Source organism: Nelumbo lutea, chromosome 1 (assembly GCF_056320005.1).
Source record: "Nelumbo lutea isolate HS-2025 chromosome 1, American lotus-T2T, whole genome shotgun sequence".
Taxonomy (NCBI): Eukaryota; Viridiplantae; Streptophyta; class Magnoliopsida; order Proteales; family Nelumbonaceae; genus Nelumbo; species Nelumbo lutea.
This window is the reverse complement of record NC_142684.1, coordinates 16168991-16187732: the sequence shown is the minus strand read 5'-3', so window position 1 is coordinate 16187732 and position 18742 is coordinate 16168991. Positions and strand designations below refer to the sequence as shown.

General features: G+C 36.7%; 1 protein-coding gene across 2 annotated transcripts; it reads right to left on the bottom strand.

Moving 5' to 3' along the window:
- Nucleotides 1–2510: 2510 nt before the first annotated feature.
- On the bottom strand, nucleotides 2511–7832 carry LOC148873693 (deSI-like protein At4g17486). 2 transcript variants are annotated; one of them, XM_088964437.1, is made up of 4 exons: nucleotides 7270–7832; nucleotides 5494–5781; nucleotides 3176–3256; nucleotides 2511–3060 (listed from the first exon to the last, which is right to left on the bottom strand). In XM_088964437.1, the coding sequence occupies exons 1-4, from the start codon at nucleotides 7421–7423 to the stop codon at nucleotides 2975–2977; spliced, it is 609 nt and encodes a 202-aa protein (XP_088820563.1). In that variant the 5' UTR covers nucleotides 7424–7832; the 3' UTR covers nucleotides 2511–2974. The 2 variants fall into 2 exon arrangements, with proteins under 2 accessions (XP_088820563.1, XP_088820562.1); XM_088964436.1 differs by having other exon boundaries at nucleotides 2511–2938.
- Nucleotides 7833–18742: the final 10910 nt, after the last annotated feature.

Genomic DNA, 18742 nt, shown 5'->3' with positions numbered 1-18742 from the left:
ACCTCCTGATAAGATCAGGAGTAAGCTGACTTAATCTGCAGATAGGATTAAGATCATCCCTTATCCAAATACTGATTTGGATTATGATAACTCCTAATTAGGAGGTTTCTTAATCAATAAGAAAATAGGAGAAACCCCAAGAGATCATAATAAGATTTCAAACCTAGGGTTGTGTGCAAGAAATCATCCTACGAATTGAGATTGGATCTCATACACACTCCAAAGAGAAGAGAAGCAATTCAGCCATCTTCATCCCAAGAGTTCTCCTCCAGCCGCCGCCATTCTTTCTGACAAGATTCGATCTTTGAAGAAGAAAGAAATCAAGAAATCAGTTCTTGACATCAGTTTTGCAGAAAAGACTAAAAAAGATTTGGTACTTAGAGTTTCTAGAGGATTCTTGTGAAGGATCCAGTGTGTAGGACACACTCTGCTGATTCCGTTCCACATACAACTGTGTCATCTTCAGCAGGAGTGGATCTTGGTGTCCTCTTTGGGCGTGAGCACCAATTGTAGGAGTACAGGGGCAGGGTTCCAGCTAAATCTATAGTAGAGGCTGCTGAATTAGCGAGAGTAAATAGGCCTTTTGAGGTTGTTAATTATCCGAGAGTAGGTTCACTGGGTTTTGTGGTCAAGGCGGAGGCAGAAGAGGAATCCCTCAATATAGTGGTCATTTTCATCATTTCGAAAATGATTCAAACTGGATTGTTGAAAAATGAAATGGTTATTTATGTCTTTTTATGCGTTCACTAATGGTGAGTTAAAACCATGTACCAGATTGTCACAAATTGAAAGTTTGAGCATTGGGTTGTCGCGTTTTAAAGTTTGAGGACCAAATTGTCATTCGAGCCAAAGTACAGGGTACTAATCGGGAATTTTCCCTTATAAGTATGTTTATATTATACTTTTATAAATTTTTCATATTATTTAATTTTTATAAAATGATTTATATATATATATATATATATATATGATAAAAATAGTTGAAAAAATGATTGTACTTTTGTTTTTCTTTATATAGAATGTTTTGTTTTTTTTTCAATAATTTGTTAAATTTTACGAAAATTAAATAAGATCGGATCATATTTGGATATCAGAAAATCCTTAACATGTTTTCAATTCGATTGGGATATTTTTAGCATGGAAAAGCATCTTGTCTTGTAGAGAATTCTTAAAAAAAATGCTTAAGATGGAAACTTGGAACATGAGTAGCAGTCTAGGAGATACTCCATTGGAAGAAATGACTGACACTATTAGTTTTAGTGAGGTAGAAAATAGGAGATTGAAGAATTTAGGGTTTGTTTGGTTATACAGTCGGAATTAGAATCAGAACAAAAATTCTTTAGAATCAGAATTGGAATGATCTATTTCCAGTCTGTTTGGTTCAGACAGGAATGAAAATTGAAATCAGCTGAAATAAGATTTAATTCCCTAAAAAAGGGGAGGGAATGGCCATTCCCTCAAATGGGATTCCACTTCCACCCAACCAAATAATTGGCACTCCAATTCCGATTCCAGACCCCTATTTCCACAAACCAAACGAGATCTTAATAGATTGGAACAACAAACTTTGGAGGAGTGAGACCATGCAAATCAGGATGAAATATGAAATACTTTGGGGGAACAATTTAGGCCCCATTTGGTCTGGAATGGGCTATTCCAATTCCAACTGTTTGGTTGGGTGGAATCAGAATTCCATTCCCATTCCTGCTAGAATGACATTCCCCCATTTGAGGGAATGGCCATTCCCTGCCCCTCCCTTGGGTATGAAATCCTATTCCTGCTGATTTCAATTCCCATTCCCATTTCTGATTGAACCAAACAGACTATGGGAGTAGACCATTCCAATTCCGACTACAAGACAAACGGACCATGAAAAGTTTACAGTAAAATCGGCCAATAGAATATGCTCCCAAATGGTGGAGCAGAACAGCTTTATTAAAAGAATGGGTAAAAATTAGAACATCCCATGAAAATTGTGGTTTGATTTATCAAAAAGAATAAAATAGGAACATCCCATTATCCCCTAAAGATCAAAATCTTCATGTGGTTGTTAATCCAAAAGAAGCTGTCAACAAAAAGGAAATCTATTAGATAGGGATCTTCAAATAGATCCGAGCTGCTCCCAAAGTGGGGAAATGGAAGATGAAAACCATTTATTTATTAGTTGTCAATTGGCAAAGCAGGTAGGGTCAGGGGGTGGAGAATGGAAATCTAGGGCCAAGAATAGAGACAGAAAGTTTGGAACAATGGCTCTCAAGGAAACTAGAGGACAAGATAGAAACTGATATGATACTTGAATGGGAAACAATAGTGACTACCTTGAACCATTTGGAAGCAAAGAAACGAATTTTTTTTTTGCGAATAAAGAGAACCAACCGGGCAAGGAAGATCCAGCCAATCAGTAGAAACATTAATGAATGTTTTAACGCAAAATAGTCTCAACCAAATAGAAAATTGATGTGTAAACTCAAAGCGTCAAGTTATTTCTCCACGGGGAAGGAAAGATCATGTACTCAACCTTCTGATTTGAGCCAACAAATTGGAACATGAATATCTGATTCCAAAATACTCGAAAAAGACAATTAATAGAAGGTGAATAAAAATTACATTGAAACAAGCAACCAAATATTTAGATGCCTGAAAAAAAAAAAGACAAACTAAAAGAGAATGTAAAGCTTGGACTGCAAGATGCTGACTTGAAACTTATCGCCTGCATGATCTTTTCCCAGCAAAAAGTCACACGGTCTACACCATGAGAAATTGAAGTATGATTTTTGTTTCCAAGCAGAAGCTTTACTTCACCTTTGAGCCTCCTTGATAAAGGTCTTATCCCCACCACCGGTTGATGGTGAGAGAAGGTGTTTATCTTGATCTGCATCATCGCTTTCTGTGGCTTCATGTGGTGTAGTGCCTGAGAGATTCTCGGATCCTTCTTCTTCTGCATGTTGCATAATAAATTCACTAGTATAAGAAGTCATGCAACAAAATTGGAGCTTGGGCTCCTTTGGGATGTCAAACGGGGTAGATCAAGCCCTGTCACCTTTGACCCATGTTTGGTGACTGAACATCAAGAAAGAAAAACAAAATACAAATTTGCACGAAGACAGTTTGGTGGCGCCCATTTTTGACACTGTGACAGGAACATCAAGCTCATAAAGAGAAATAAGCTACTAACCAGAATAGACATGGTAATCAGGCAGCTGTTTGACCGTGGATACTTGGATGCTTTCAGGAAGCAGACAATTGCACATGGAACCTGAAATTCAGATCAGAATTTGCATCTTCAACACTCTATTATAATACATACCACCACTGAAAAGTAAGGTGGAACTGATGGAAAATGATAAATAATAACAATGACAATGATGATAAGAATAATGTTGATCCTTCAGGTATTTTGCAAAGTTCATAAGACCATCACCTAGGTAGGAGTCTAGGCACAGCCCAGGTAACCAGGTGCTTACATGAGAAAGACACCCATATTTTATACAAGGCTCCCAGCTATGTGACAACTATGACAATGCAGGACTTTACATGGTCAAACCATAACACTATGATTCCTTTTGAATGCCCAACCTGCCCCCATGATCCTTTTAGTAAGTTTTAAATGATTAATATGAGCTCAGAACTTTATTTATGTGCACAAGCTACATTTACATGGAAATGAATCACTAAAAACTTCTATTATGGAGAAGCTCTTCCATTGGTAGGTGCTTTCATCAAGTGACTTTCTAGAATAGGACTTCAAATACTGAAAGCAATCCCCACAAATTTGCTTTCTTTTTTTTTCTTTTCTCCTTTTCTTGGTAAGTAAACTTTATTCCATGTTTTTAGTAATTAATCTTAGTACGGAGGCAATGGCGTGTTGTAAGAAATAGTTGCAGGTAAAATTTTGTAATTATATTAGTTATACACTATTTTCTCTCTCATGCAGAAAGACATCTTTCTTTTCGCCCCTGCTAGAAGAAGTTTCTAGCAGCAAACAAACATCAATAAGTACAAACAATAAGACAGAGAGGGGGGCAAAGATAATATGATCTCCATTCCCCAGACTCCAACGATTCCCCAAAGGCTGATATCCGACCAAAAACTGGTGAAAATGCCAGAATCCAGCAAGATGAAATTTCTTGAATATACTTGAACAGTGGCATTTAACACTGAACAAAATATTACAGGATCGAAAGATTAACAGTGAACAGTGGCATTTAACACTGAAAAAAAAGGAAGACTAAAAGCATACCCGGGTTCTCTTCTTTTACTGAGAAGAAGAAGCTCAAAAGCAGAGGATAGTGCATGGAGAATGAAAGGTGCCTAAAAAATGCTAGTGTATTCTTTTTTTAATGAAAAAAGGAAAGTAAAAATAATGGAAAGCAATTGGAAACTAGGAGAATTAATCTATTGTAACCTGCAATGGAATGTGAGAGAGTTAAATTAGTGAGCATTATCCTAGGGGATTAATTGAAGAAACCAAACATGGGTCTACACTGCTTACCAAGATAAGTAGGGAACTTTGAGATTTTGAGGCATAGGGGGGACCAAGGTTCCCCCACATCCCCCTACCTCTTTGCCTCTAGAGAGAGAGGGGAAGAAAAGCAGTACAAAGCTGCCCAAGCCCTTTTCCTATAATGTATTTTTTTGGTTGTAAAATTATGCCCCAGAACCTAGATCCTCCCAAAGTACATCCTATCTACCCACTACTCTAGCCATTCAATGGAGGAGTAACTGAATAAGCTGATGTCAGAATCCATATGAACAAGCTGCTCAGGAGAGCTGCTAAAGCCTCAGTTTCCCTAAAAGGAATCAGAGTGTCCAGTCCCTCTTCAGTCCCATTCATCCAGCCTATAGATCTATAAACACCTAGCAAAATGCTTTGATCTTTTTTATCAAATCTTTTATTAGTTAAAAGTTATCACTTAGGCAATAAAGTTTTCTCTCAAAAATCATCACATACACAAAACATGAACACTCCCAAACATTTTTCTTGGTAGGTAAAAGTTGATCTTTGTTTTTTCAGTAGTGAATCTATTGCCTATCAGCAGCAATGATGGAAGAAAAAAAATGCAACTACATGTGCATTACATGTCCCAAGTTAACATGAAATATATCATCATCATTCAGGCCTTATCCCAAACAATATGGGTTTGGCTACATGAATCATATTTTGCCATTCCATTCTGCTTAATGCCTAATGTGAAACATATCATATAAATCATATTGTTGCATTGGTAAACCTTGGTACACTTTCATTTTTTTTCTTCTTTTACAATTATATAAATTTGTTCTGTTTTCATCATTACGAACACAAAACATAAAAAGGGAAAGTACAACCTGCAAAACCCTTCCACTTAACAAATATGAATAAAAAAACTAAAAACTTAGAAAAGGGATATTATCAGTAAAAATAGCATTACTTGGAACTTAAGCAGGGCGTAAAACTATCATATGCATAATGGTTTGGGAGTACAATTAATTGATTTTTAAAATTCTACATACCTAGTTGTGCAAGCCGGTTCACCCATCCAGGAATCCCTCTACCTGTCAATCTCCGGGAAATGTCATTAGTAAAATGGTTGCAGTTCTTAGAGATTAGGTGATAAGTATCCCCATGATATTCTGAAGCAACGTTCTCCATAAATGTGCCAAATTCAGAGTGAAGCATGTTTATATAACCTAGTGTAATGGAGCATCGATAGATAAAACCTGGGCAACTCCTTGGTTCCACCTCAAACACTCCACTGGTTGGGAAATCATGGGCCCCAAATCCGTACTCCATACCATGCACTGTTACAATATTAGTCAAGAACCATTTCATAACAATCCACAAGATAGATACAATATTAACATTGACAGAGGAAGTTAGGCTCAGTTTGGAAGGGATAGAGTACAAAATCTTGTATTTTGTATTATTTTCTATGTATTTGTACTGTAATATTTGTATTTGTACTCTTTCCAAACTGAGACTTAGAAACAAATAGCACTGATCAAAGAATTAAAAAAAGAAAAGAAAAAGTTAGTAACATGTAGCACACAGTAAGAAACTTCAGAGGGGAAAGCTGTGATAATACTGGGTTCAAATTTATTTCTTTATAGTTGTTCCAAACAACAATTGTGAGAAAATAAGACTCTTTTTACTGAGTAAAAGTAGTTTTTTTTTTCATTCCATAAGTTGAGTTTCTTATAATTTCTACCCTGATAGCAATAAGACACAGTCTGTGCTCCTTCCAACTTGAACCCCTACCCATCCATCTTACTTGTGTGGGCTATGCTTGTGGCAAGATTCTGTACTCAAACGAAAACAGAAACGCTCAGTTTGGAAAGAGTACAAATACAAATGTGTAGAGTGCAAAACCTTATATTTTGTATTATTCTATATATATTTACACTGTACATATTTGTATTTGTACTCCTTCCAAACTGAGCCAAAAGAAAAGAAGGGATGTAAATATCATAAATTGAGATGCAAAACAGTAAAAGGTGGGTTACTATAGATGAGGTCTGTTTCTCCCCATTTAATATGAGAACCGGTTATCAATTGAAGACAAAGTTGGAAAGGACTGTAACAGAAAAACTAGACAGTTCTGCATTCCCCATTGTAAAGAAAACTTCCCTTCCTGTCATTTTCCTCTCTAATTATCTGAGTCCATTTGCATCACATGGTTTTTCATCTTAATTGGTGCTACATTGTGATAAAAGAATTAAAAAATTATTAAATGATATTAAGAAGTTATGACATCCTAATTACTTCCTTAGGATTCTCGACAGTTTGCGCGACAAACTACCACCTCCAACCCTCACTCCCACGCGAAAAAAAAAGGAAGAAATAAAAACAAAATAATCCATATCGTATCAATATTACTTATAGAAAAACTCAAACCCAACTACCCAATTACACTGGAAAAATCCAAATAGTCTTCTAATAAAACCTGTGGAACATTTCTTGAGTCTAATAAAACCGGGTTCCGTACTGCAAAATACAATAAATTCAAGAGAACCCACGATCGACCTAGATTTATATCCTGAACTACGAAATGCAAAATTAAGAAAATTGACCCAATCCAATAGATAATCAAAGATTCAAAACCCAAGTAATCTCTCACCTGAAACTAACCAAATTGGAGATCATCATGCAACTGGTAAATAAAAAAAAAAAAGTAAACATAAAGCCAGTGATAAGATAATTTTTTTTTTGATCAATTAAAATCAACACATTTCAATACGAAGCTTTTACCGTGAACAGTAAAGGAAAAGCACCGAAGTTGGATCCCGTACCTTCAATCCCAGAATGAAAGATTCCCAAGCCGAACCAGTAAACATAATTGTTAAGAGGGGTTAGATCATAGACATTCAGTAAGACTTGACTCCCACAATTCCCGTCGTTGCCTTCCGGAGCGGTCGAGTTCGATGCATTCACAATTCCACCCATAAGTTTCTTTTCTGCAACTTGTCAAATGAGAAAATAAAAAAAGCTCAAGCATATAACGAACAAGAACCCAAAAAAAGCCCTTTTATCACCTAGCCTGCTATCCATGCCCAGAACCCAGAAGAGAGGCTAAGAAAGAAGAGAACCACAAGCAAACAACCAAGGTAACGAACCAAACGGAGCTCCCGCTGCAGGGAAAACAGAATTTTATTTATAAGGAGGAAAGAAAAGTGTATCGTCTGTTTCTCCTTCTTCTTGCCAGCTGATGTCCACGTAAGGTAGGACCCACAAGACCGACGTGGCTGGCATGTTGGAAGGAACACCCAACATGAGTGGTCAGAAAAGGGTTCATAATAAACACATGCTTGGAGTTGAAATCAGCCCCCTATAGAACGTCCCACAGGACATCCCCGCCTGCAGTAAACATCTTTCGCATCATTTATGACACTATCATTGAGAGATATTTCGAATATACGGCGGAGATATGCTTTGTAGGGGACCTCTGGAATTTTTGAGAGAAGGCCTTATCTATGGCATCCAGCTGCCAATCTTGGATTAATTATAGCTCCTACAATTAATTTTCCTCTACAAATATAAATATGCAGAATATAAAATCTTGTATTGTGTATTATTTTGTATATATTTGCATTTGTAGTCTTTTCCAAACTGAGCATTTGAATCGAATTAATATTTGTGACAACTAACAACGCTATTGAGCAAGTTCTTGACCTTAATTTACCGCATAATAGAGTCCATTAGTTATTACGGTATTAATATTCAAAGGGCTGACTCAAGATATTGAATTGCTCATTCATGTGTAATCAAGGCACTGAATCATTAGAAACAATAGAACACAATAGGAATTGCAAATATTTCACTTGGTTGGATTACTAATTTGCTTGGAATTTCGGAAGAGATAATTGGCACGAAGGTGAACCCAAGAGAAATTTCCCTTATTATCTGAATGGATAGAGTATTTCTTGAATTTTCCCATAATGAGAAACAAGTTGCCTCCTCGAGATAGATTACTTGGCTTGTACTGTGGTCATTCGTAGACAAATATTTTATAATATATTAGTTATATTATTAATAATATATCATATACTATATAATATATAAAATATTGTATAATATATTTTTTGCTACTAATATTATTATTACATAATATTATAATATATATATATATATATATATATATATATATTATTTTCTATTATGTATATACTACTATCAAGTCGGGCTTGGGCTCGAGTTGGGCTCATTTGAGAAAGCCTAAACCTGAGCCCAACCCAAAAAGTAGGCCCAATGTTTAGTGCCCAAGCCTGAGCCCGCAGGCTTAAAAGTTTGTCCAAGCCCGAGATATAGTGGGTTGGGCCAAGCTAGCCCATCAGGCTACTTAGCCCAAGAACAAGTCTAGTCGTCAAGACTCCATTGTTGCAATAGATTATCTTAAATGCTCCTTAAAACTGTTTTGCAAGGGCATGTATTTTGATGTAGATGTTTTAAGAACTAATTTGTTTGCAATGCAATTTTATTTGTGTTAATACAAAAGTATGAGGGTCAAATGACTTGAATGAAATTTATAATTTATTCTTATTTTAAATTTTACTTTACTTTTTTGTTTGTATTGTAAATGAAGCGAAAAAAAAAAAACATAAAATAAAGTGATACCCGAAGGAGCCTTTGACCAATCTTGATATCTCTTAAGCAATATTGATACTTATAAATTTAAGATTCTAATTGTCTTTGGTGCAAATCTGAACCAAATACAAATTTTGTACCCAAGTCAATTTTAGATCCATTTGTTTGTTATTATGATTTGCACTGCTACATGATGCAAAAATTTTGTTTTTGTCTCATTTACTTTAATTGGAAATGCAAATTTTCCATCTAAAAAATCAATACAAAATTTGTACCACCATTTAAATAAGAAGTGTCAAGTGCCTCAAAACTAGGCTGGTGTACATTAAGCCTCTTCCTCATGTTCTTGTTTATCTGGTTTGTGAGAATGGAGGTATTGGAATCAGTAGTGATATGGGCCATTCCGATTCCAACTATTTGATTGGGTAGAATCGAATTCTGATTCCCATTCTTGGTGGAATGGCATTCACCCATTTGAAGGAATGACCATTCCCTCTCCCTTGAGAACAAGAATCCCATTCCACTCACTTTTGATTCTAAATTCACCTCTAAACTAAACAATGGGTTCTCAATTGGCCTGAAGTTAGGTCCATAATCTCCCTTATGAATTAGTGAGAGATAATGTGGCTCAGGGAATTTGGATTTGGGACATCTTTCCTTGCTTGTTTACACTTTTGATTTACATGGGGTTGTTATCAGATCAAAAGTGACTATTGATATTGATCGGTCTCTTAAAGATGGAGGTCTTGTTGCTCCTCATATCTGGGTAGTTTCCGTAGATGTGTTATATGGAGGAATGACCAACCTCCAAATTTTAGGGATTATATGGAGGAGCAGAGAACAAGGAGGTAGGGTAATATAGAACTTCTTCAAGTTCCAATTATGGCAGTATAAGTGGTGGTGGTAGCAGGAGTTAGAAGGTGGGTAGCTCCTCAGGAATAGGTGAATAGCTAGTATTAGGGAAGAAAGGGCAATTGATGATGTGGTGAGGTCGCTGGTTTTGGTTAGTTAGGATCAGTCAAATCCTAGGTTTGCTAGGTTGAAGGTCTTCATGAGAGTTTACTAACTTGAGCTAGGAGAATTCTTAGAGATGTTGAACCAAGTTGCTTCGGGTTTGGCATCCTCCTTTTTGAATCATAAGTTTGGGTATAGCTTGGATCCGAATATTGGTATCGAAGATTCAGGTTCAAATCATTTAATGGTGGGTCATGTGTCCAAACGACCTAGGATGGATTATGATGGTGAGTCGCACTCTGCTTTTAGTTCAGGCACTTCCGGTTCTTCTAACCCAAGTATGTTAGAACAACTAGGGAAGAATCCTGTGGTGGTTGAAGAAATTGTTAATAGTGTGGTTAATTCTTTAGGTAACTAAGGAATTAGAATTAGGGAGCCTAGATAGGGTAGTACTCATAATCGGGAAAACCATAACTCCTCTGTTGAACAAGATGATCACTAGGTAATGCATAGTCTTAACCATGGTTTTCAAAACCAAACTAGATCGGAAAAATCGGGAACCGGTCAGGTTAGCAAATCCTAGAACTGTTATTTTGCCAAAAAATCGTTGATTTGATTAGAAATCGCTGATCCGGGCGGTCAAACTGTTTGAACTGTTCAAACCATCCAATGGTTTTGGCCTTTTTTTAAATTTTTTATTCTTTTTATCAGAACAAGCCATCCATTCGGTTCAAACGGTCAAACCGTTTGACCCGAGAACCAGACTCCTAATCGGTTCGTTGTCCAATTCGGTTTTAAAAACCTTGGCCTTAACTTTTCAACACATTTAAATATAGAAGATTTGATCTTATTTGCTTGGAATTGTAGGGACGTTGTAAGAAAATATTTTCTTCAAAATCTAAATCATTTTGTTAAATCTAGGAGACCAGATTTTATTTTTCTCTTTGAAATTGAGGTTTCTTGATGATAAGATGGTTACGATTGCTAGCAAACTAAGATATCCTAACTATTTTTTTGCTTCTTTTAAAGGGAAATAAGGAGGGTTAATTATTGATGGTGCGCAATCCAGCCGGTCCAAGCTGTCAACGACCTTGCCTCTGACTGGAGCAATGGGGAGCCTGGAATGGAGAAGATGAGGACTCCGGGGGGAACCCGGTGAGATTGCTCCGAAGCTCAAGTTAGTATTCTCTCAAAGGCAAGATAAAACCAGATGGTGCAAAGTTCACATACCTTGTTGTTGGGGGTAGGGTCCTTTTATAACTACTTCGCGCACTCACTCCGAGGCTTCTGTTAGGTCGGGTATGATTACTTCTGTGCTTCTGCCAGTTCAGGTGTCATCCCTTCTGTTGGGATAGAACCGCCACTGCTCCTTGTCGGAGCCGTCTCTGTAACTGGAGATGGCGGTGGCAGGTGGCCGTTTGAAGTGCGGTTGTCAAGCGTCAGATCCCAAGTCAGTCAGGTGCGCCGCCCCAGGATACGAACTTCCTCGGTGTCAGGCATGGTATGGTTGTTCAGTTCGGCATCCTGGAGGCGAAGTGCTGGAGTGGTGAGCGAGGTGAAATCTTGAGTTCGGATAGAGGTGTGTCCCGAACTGCCATGGGGCAGGCCAGTTCGGGTTATTGCCCTTTGTGTTTGGCTCAGGGCCTAAGGGAGAGTTTGGGGTTCTAGTAGGGAGTTCAAACTGCTGGTAGGGAGTTCGGACCGCTGGTTCCTCCCTTTGGTGCTCGCGCCTTGGGCGCACTGTTGTGCCAAGCTTTTGCCTTAGCCACGTGTTGCGTAATTACGAGGACGGGCCAAATCTTCCTTCATCAATTATATTTTGGAAGGAAAATATAATATTTTCCTTTAACTAAAGAATGGTTAATTTATTTCTTGCATGTAGGACCTTACAAGCAAAACAAAATTACATTTTTGAAAAAAGAATTTCTAGATATTGCAGCATAATTTGTAGGCCAGGATATGCCTTTTCTTTTCTTAGGCAATTTCAATGTTGATTTTAATATGCAATTTGATGAACCTAATGATAGTAGTTTCTTATCTTCAATTTGGCAAAAATTTCCTAAGAACGTTTGATCTGATTTTGTTTATGTCTGTAATCTTAAGGAGATAAATATGTCTGAAGGCTCCAATACTCAAACTAATGGTCAAAAAAGGTTTAGGTAGGTCTAATAAGAAGCTTGATAGATTTTTGTCTCAATGGCCTGTTGATAGTTGTTTAATTTGGCTAATGCCTTTGTCTTGTTTTGAATTTTGAAGCTTATACTAAACCAAAACGGTTTCGTTTCTTTGAGACTTGGCTTCAAGAGGAGGGTTGTTGAAATTTAATTCAAAGCAATTGAAACCTAAGATTGGAAGGTTTTGATACTTACCACATCATGACTAGGCTAGATCACGAGGAGGTGGAATAATGAGAAATTTGGGGATGCAAATGAGAAGTTTGACAATATAAATAATCAAATAATCCAATTAGAGGATCTTTTCTTGTGAGGATGAAAACCTAAGTCAATTGGAGGAACTTATTAACCTGAGGACTATATTACTAAATCAACATGAATAAATACTAATTCCATAGAGCTACATTGTATAGGAGATAAAGGAATAGCATAACTTGGGTTAAAACCAAGGTTCAAAATGTCGGTATTGTTTTATTTTTTATTTATTTTTATTTTTTTCAAAACCAGTTCAGGGGGCCCGATTTAAGGCTCCTCCACCCCTGAACCGGTCAGAACCCCGATACACCCTCTGTAGGGGCATATCAGGGAGTTCCCGAAATGATACATATCGGCCGATACGAGCCGATACATGTCGATACTTTGAACCTTGGTTAAAACTAAGGGTATGGATTAATAATCATGAAAGAATTTCATCCTTGTTTGTGAACCATTTTGAAAACCTTTTTAAATTTGAGAGAGAGGGTACTATTGACTTTCCCCATCTTTTTGAACAGATCATCTTAGATGAGCATAATATTTTCTTGCTCAGATTGCCTACCATGGAGAAAGTTCAAGAAGTGGCCATCTCTTTAGGTGCTTTAAAAGCCCATAGACAAGATGGTATCCCAACTTTAATCTATCATAAGTTTTGGGAGGAAATGGGACAAGATATTTCTGAATTTGTGTGCAATTTTTTTATGCATAAAAAATTTATCAGTAGAACTAATCACACCTTCCTAACTCTAATCCTAAAAACTAAGGAACTCATTAATGAAAAATATTATAGGCCAATTAACTTATGCAATGTTTTGTATAAAATTTAGTATCGAGCAATTGTCCAATAGGTTAAAGCCATTGCTTCAAAAATGTATCTCACTTGTCTAGAGTGTCTTTGTTCCTAGAAGATAGATATAGAACAATGCATGGTTTTCAAAACCGAACCAGACCAGATGGTCAAATCGGAAAAAAATCGGGAACCGGTAGGTGGCTGGTTCCGTTTTACCCTAGAACCATTATTTTGCCAAAAACCGTTGATTTGGTCATCAAACTATTAACCCAGGTGGTTGAACCGTTTGAATCATCCAACAGTTTTGGCCTTTTTTATATTTTTTTAATATTTTTATTTTTTATCATAATGGGTTGTCCATTCGGTTCGAATGTCGAACCATTCGACCCAGGAACCGGACCCCTGACCAGTTTGTTGTCCGATTTGATTTTAAAAACCTTGGAATAATGTGATCATACCCTAGAAAATTTTACACTTTGCTAAGAAGAAATGTTAAGGAAGAGCTGAGGAGGAGATATGATAGCAAAACTGGATATCTCAAAAGCTTATGATACTTTGGAATAGGATTACCTGTTATGGATTTTAAAAGAGTTAGGGTGTGATTTAATTTTTGCTTGTGTTTCTTCTGTGAACTTCTTTATTTAATGGTGTGGCAGAAGGACACTTTGGGACTCCTAGGAAGAATAAGCAAGGTGACCCACTATCCCCTTATCTCTTTGTTTTATCTATGGTGGGGTTAACTTAGTTGATTCTTAAAGATAATGATATGGGAAAATTGGAGTGAATTAAAATTCAAAGGGTAGCCCCTACAATATCCCATATATTGTTTGTCGATGATGTTCTTTTATTTGAAAAAGCAAAAAGAAAGAGGTGGCAACAAATTTTAATGAAGCGTTAGGGTAATTCCAAAATCTTTTAAGCCTAAGAATAAATTTTTAGAAACTTGGGTTGTGGTTTAGTCAAAATACCCCAGCTAAGGGTCAAAAAACGTTAAGAAGACAAATAAAAGTGTCGCCTCTTCCCAAGAACTATAAGTACATGGCTGTTCATCTTTTGTGGAGAGAGAAAAATGAATCTTTGGAATTTGTTTTAGATAAGATGAAAAGTAGACTAGCCCAATAGAAAGCCTCATCTCTATCCTATGTGGGCAAAAGAACTTTAATTCAATCCACTTTGCAAACCATTCCTCTATATTGTATGAGTCTGACTCAATTCCCAAAGTAAACTATAAAAAAAGTGAACAAACTCAACCAAACTTTTTGGTGGAGGGGTTCAAAGAATAGACAACCTGGGATCAAATAGGCTAGTTGGTTAGATACATTATAGAGCCAAATTCATTATGGGAGAAAATTCTCATAAGTAACCTTAAGACTAATGAGATTATTCCAACAAGAGTAATTGCATCTGCCTCCCCTTTTTGGAAAAGCATTTGTAAGTTTGCTGATCCTCTTACCAGACCTTGGAGTTTAAGTGTGTAAAGATTTGCAGGTCAATATTTGGAACTATCCTTTGATATTTGATGCCAAGAGATTTCATGTTTCTACTGATCCCCTAAATTTAAGTGACCAAAGCTTAATGATCAAAGATATGATGAAGTAGTATGAAGTTGAGCTGGAAAGGAATAAGCTAAATTAGTTATTTTGGTAAGCTAAGGCCCAATGTATTCTCAACACTCATATTCATAGGTTTGTGACAAATGAAACTTAATTTATGTGGTTGGGGGGACCCCAATGGCTCATTTTCAGTTAAGAGCTATTACCTTCAAGGTTGGATGAGATCAAACCTAGTATTTGATGGAAGCCTGCTAAGAATAATTAGGAAGGTTTGGAAGCTAAAGATCTCCACAAAATTCAAATTGTTTGTATGGTGCTTGATTAGGAATTTTATTTTCACAAAACCTAGACTAGTTAATATTGGTCTGGCTTTTGATTATTTGTGTTCTTTGTGTGGTCAGGAGGAAGAAACTACCATTAATTTATTTTGCTACTGCCCCTTTGTTAAAGCTATTTGTTTTGCTTCTCCTAGATTTCCCTCTTCTCAAGCTAATTCTTTTCTTGATTTTTTTATCTAAGTCTGGAAAACTAATCTTCCCTTCCATGAGGCTGAAAAAGTGATATCTTGGATCACTACCACTCTATATTTTGTGTGGTTTGCTAGGAACGATTTGATGTTTAATAATATTAAGAGATTTGTTCAATGGGTGTTTTCTGTTGCGTCGATAATTTTCTTTGAACTAAATAATGAGACTGGTCTACATTCATTAAGTGATCATCAAATGTTAACTGTAAATAATTTAGTGAAAATTCCCGATTAGTGCCCTCTACTTTGGGCTTAGTGCCACTTTGGTCCTGGACTTTAAAATGCGTCAGTTCTGTATCCAAACTTTCTTAACGTGCCAATCCAGTACCTGTTGTTAAATTAATACCCTCTACTTTTGGCCTAGTGCCACTTTGGTCCCTGAACTTTAAAATGCGACAATTTAGTACCCGAACTTTCAAAACGTGTCGATCTTGTAGCTGTCGTTAACTAGTCATTAAATGACATGTGAAAAATACAAATGCCCTTTAAGTGTTATCTAATTTTCTTTATCAACCATCTAAATGCCCAAATCTGGCAATGGATGATGCACGGAGAACCATGGATGGAGATTACACATGATGATTAATTTCAATCCTTATATGCTCAAAACTCAATTCCCCTACGCCATTAGTTTCAATAGTTAAAGCCCTAAAACCTTACCATGATCAAATCCATAGAAATGTCCTTAAAAATCAGGGGTCCAATGTCATCCAAATCAAACTAAAGCAATTCCATTTAAGTAGATACAAAACCCATAAAAGAGAACTAAAAAAAAAAAAAGAAAAAAAAAGCAGATGCAGATTTTACTTCAAAGAAAGAAGCTAAACCAATAAAAAAGAAAAAATGCGAAAGATGTAGTAAATTGGCACAAAAAGAGAGAAAACAACAGACCTGACTTAGTGTTTTGCAACTCTGTTTCATCTTCTTGAGGAAGAAGATGATGAACAGTGTTTTATTTTGAAAGGTGATTTTGACATTTTCAAAAGTCTTAAGTCACACATGATGTCATGTGATACACATAACTGATGGTCCTTAGTACTAGATTGGTACATTTTGAAAGCTTAATACTGAATTGCCATGCTTTAAAGTTTAGGGACCAAAGTGGCACTAGACCCAAAGTATAAGGTACTAATCGGTTATTTTCCCAATAATTTAAATCAAAATTTTATCCCCTATTGAGAGTTTTGATGTTATTATGAAATGCAATGTTCAAAATATCAATACAGGCCGATACGCCCACCAACGTATCGGCCTGTATCGATATTGTTTTTTATGTATTTTTTTCGAAACTAGTTTATAGGGGCCAATTTAAGACCGATCTACCCTCTGAACCACTTGCCAACCCAAAACACTCCCTATAGAGGCATATCAAAAAAATTCCAATACAATTCATATCGGCCGATATGTGACAAAATTTTTATCGTTGGATGGTGGAATAATCTCAAACGTTGGAATTTCTTTTGGATGTTATGTTTACAGTAATGATAATCGTTTGTATTTGCCACAAATGGTAGTAGGAATTTTTTATTGGGACCAGTAAATGCTGAATTGTTGGCTATCCCAATGGCCTTGGAGCTGGAGAGGCTGGAAGTCAATTTTGGTTCTTATGCAAAATTCGTTATCAATTCGTCATCAAACCAATTTTCCCTTTCCTGGGATTTTGCTTTTGGACAGTGTTTATTTTTTGAAGTAGAACTTTAATATTGCCTCTTGGGTTGTAATAAAAGGGAGAAAATTTTCTTTATACTCTTGACTCTCGCCCTAAAATTTTCCTTGTTCTAGTGTTTGGATTTTTTTTAAATCTCTTTATGACCCTCTAATGGGTGGTTACAGTGCTATTTCATTTGTCGCACGCTCAGATATTGACAGTATCCCATTTTTAATAGAAATAATACAGAAGGCTCGAATTCCAATGGGCAATTACTGTGCGATTCCATTTTTCGCATGCTCAGCTCTTGACCGTATCCCTTTTTAATAGATGTAATATAAATGACCCGATTTCTATCTTGTATAGGTTTTCGGTCCCCTCATAGGCTCCTTTTCATCCATTAATAAAAATTTCATGACCGCCTCCAAGTAGGTTTGGGGGTCTAAGAAAGAAAAAAAAATAAAAAGAATCTTTTCAACAAAGTGGAAACCATATCACTTTGCTTCATACCTGATTCCAGAATAAATAATATTCTCCTTGCCTCCATGAGCCCATTTGTACCGGTACAAATAAAATTTATATGGCTCAGTTTCGAAAGAGTATAAATATAAATATGTATAGTGTAAATACAGATTTTATATTTTACATATTTGTATTTGTATAGAGCAAATAAATACATACAAAACATTTGCATTTGTACACCATAGATAAGGGTGGCGATTTTTCATCTAACCCGCTGAATTCACATAATCCACTCAATATTTAACCCGCCCAACTCGCCCATTTACTTGACGGGTTGTGTGATCAACCTATCACCCATTTCGCCCATTTAAATGGGTTGGGTTGTGGATAACCATTGGGTTAACCATTACAAGCATTAGTATTAATTCCTTAGCTTTTTCTTTTCTTCATTTGAATTAAATAATTTATAACTAAAGCATCAATTTTCTACTAATTATTGACTAAATTTAGTTTTGTCTTGAATCAACACATTTGTTCACCCAACATAAATCCAAATCAATTTGACCCAAGTCCAGACCAGTTCAATGCGGTCTGACCAGATCCAACATATACCCATCTAGGTCGACCTGAATTCAAAATAGACCTCGGACAGGATGGCTCGATACCACTTGCTTTGCCTGGTTTGGGTCATCCGGTCTAACCATTATTCACACAACCCGACTCGACCCGGTACAAGCTTATCCGGGTATCCGAGTTGACCCCAATTCAAAATGGGTCAAACCAAGTGGGGTCTGAACCCTAAACCACCCTACTTGCTTTGTCCGGTTTGGATCGTTCAGCTTGGTTCATATCCGTTCAACCTGGCCCGAATTCGATCCGATCTGTTTTACTTCTTTTAACTCGCTTCGAGCCAATCGGTTCGGCCCCAAACCCGTTCACAAACCTGATATGAGCCAACCTAAGTCAACCCACCATTGACTGAACCGGTCCGATCTGGTCTGACTGAATTGAACTAACCTGATCGAAGTCTGGCCCGACCTAACTAAACCAATACTAGTCCGATCGAGTTTTGTCCGACCGAACTAAACCGGTTCAGGCAGGGTCTAATTCGACCAGACTGATCCGGATCTAAACGGTTCAACCACTCTTTAACTTGATGTAATTACCTCGGAAACAATCCAATTAGATAGTTCAAGTTGGGCTGACCGGTTTGAACCTATGTGGTTTGTCAAATCTGAAACCTGAACATAATTAAATGGCTTTGCTGCTTGTATAAAAATAACATGCATGTAATTTGATTTGAACCTTCACCACTTGTG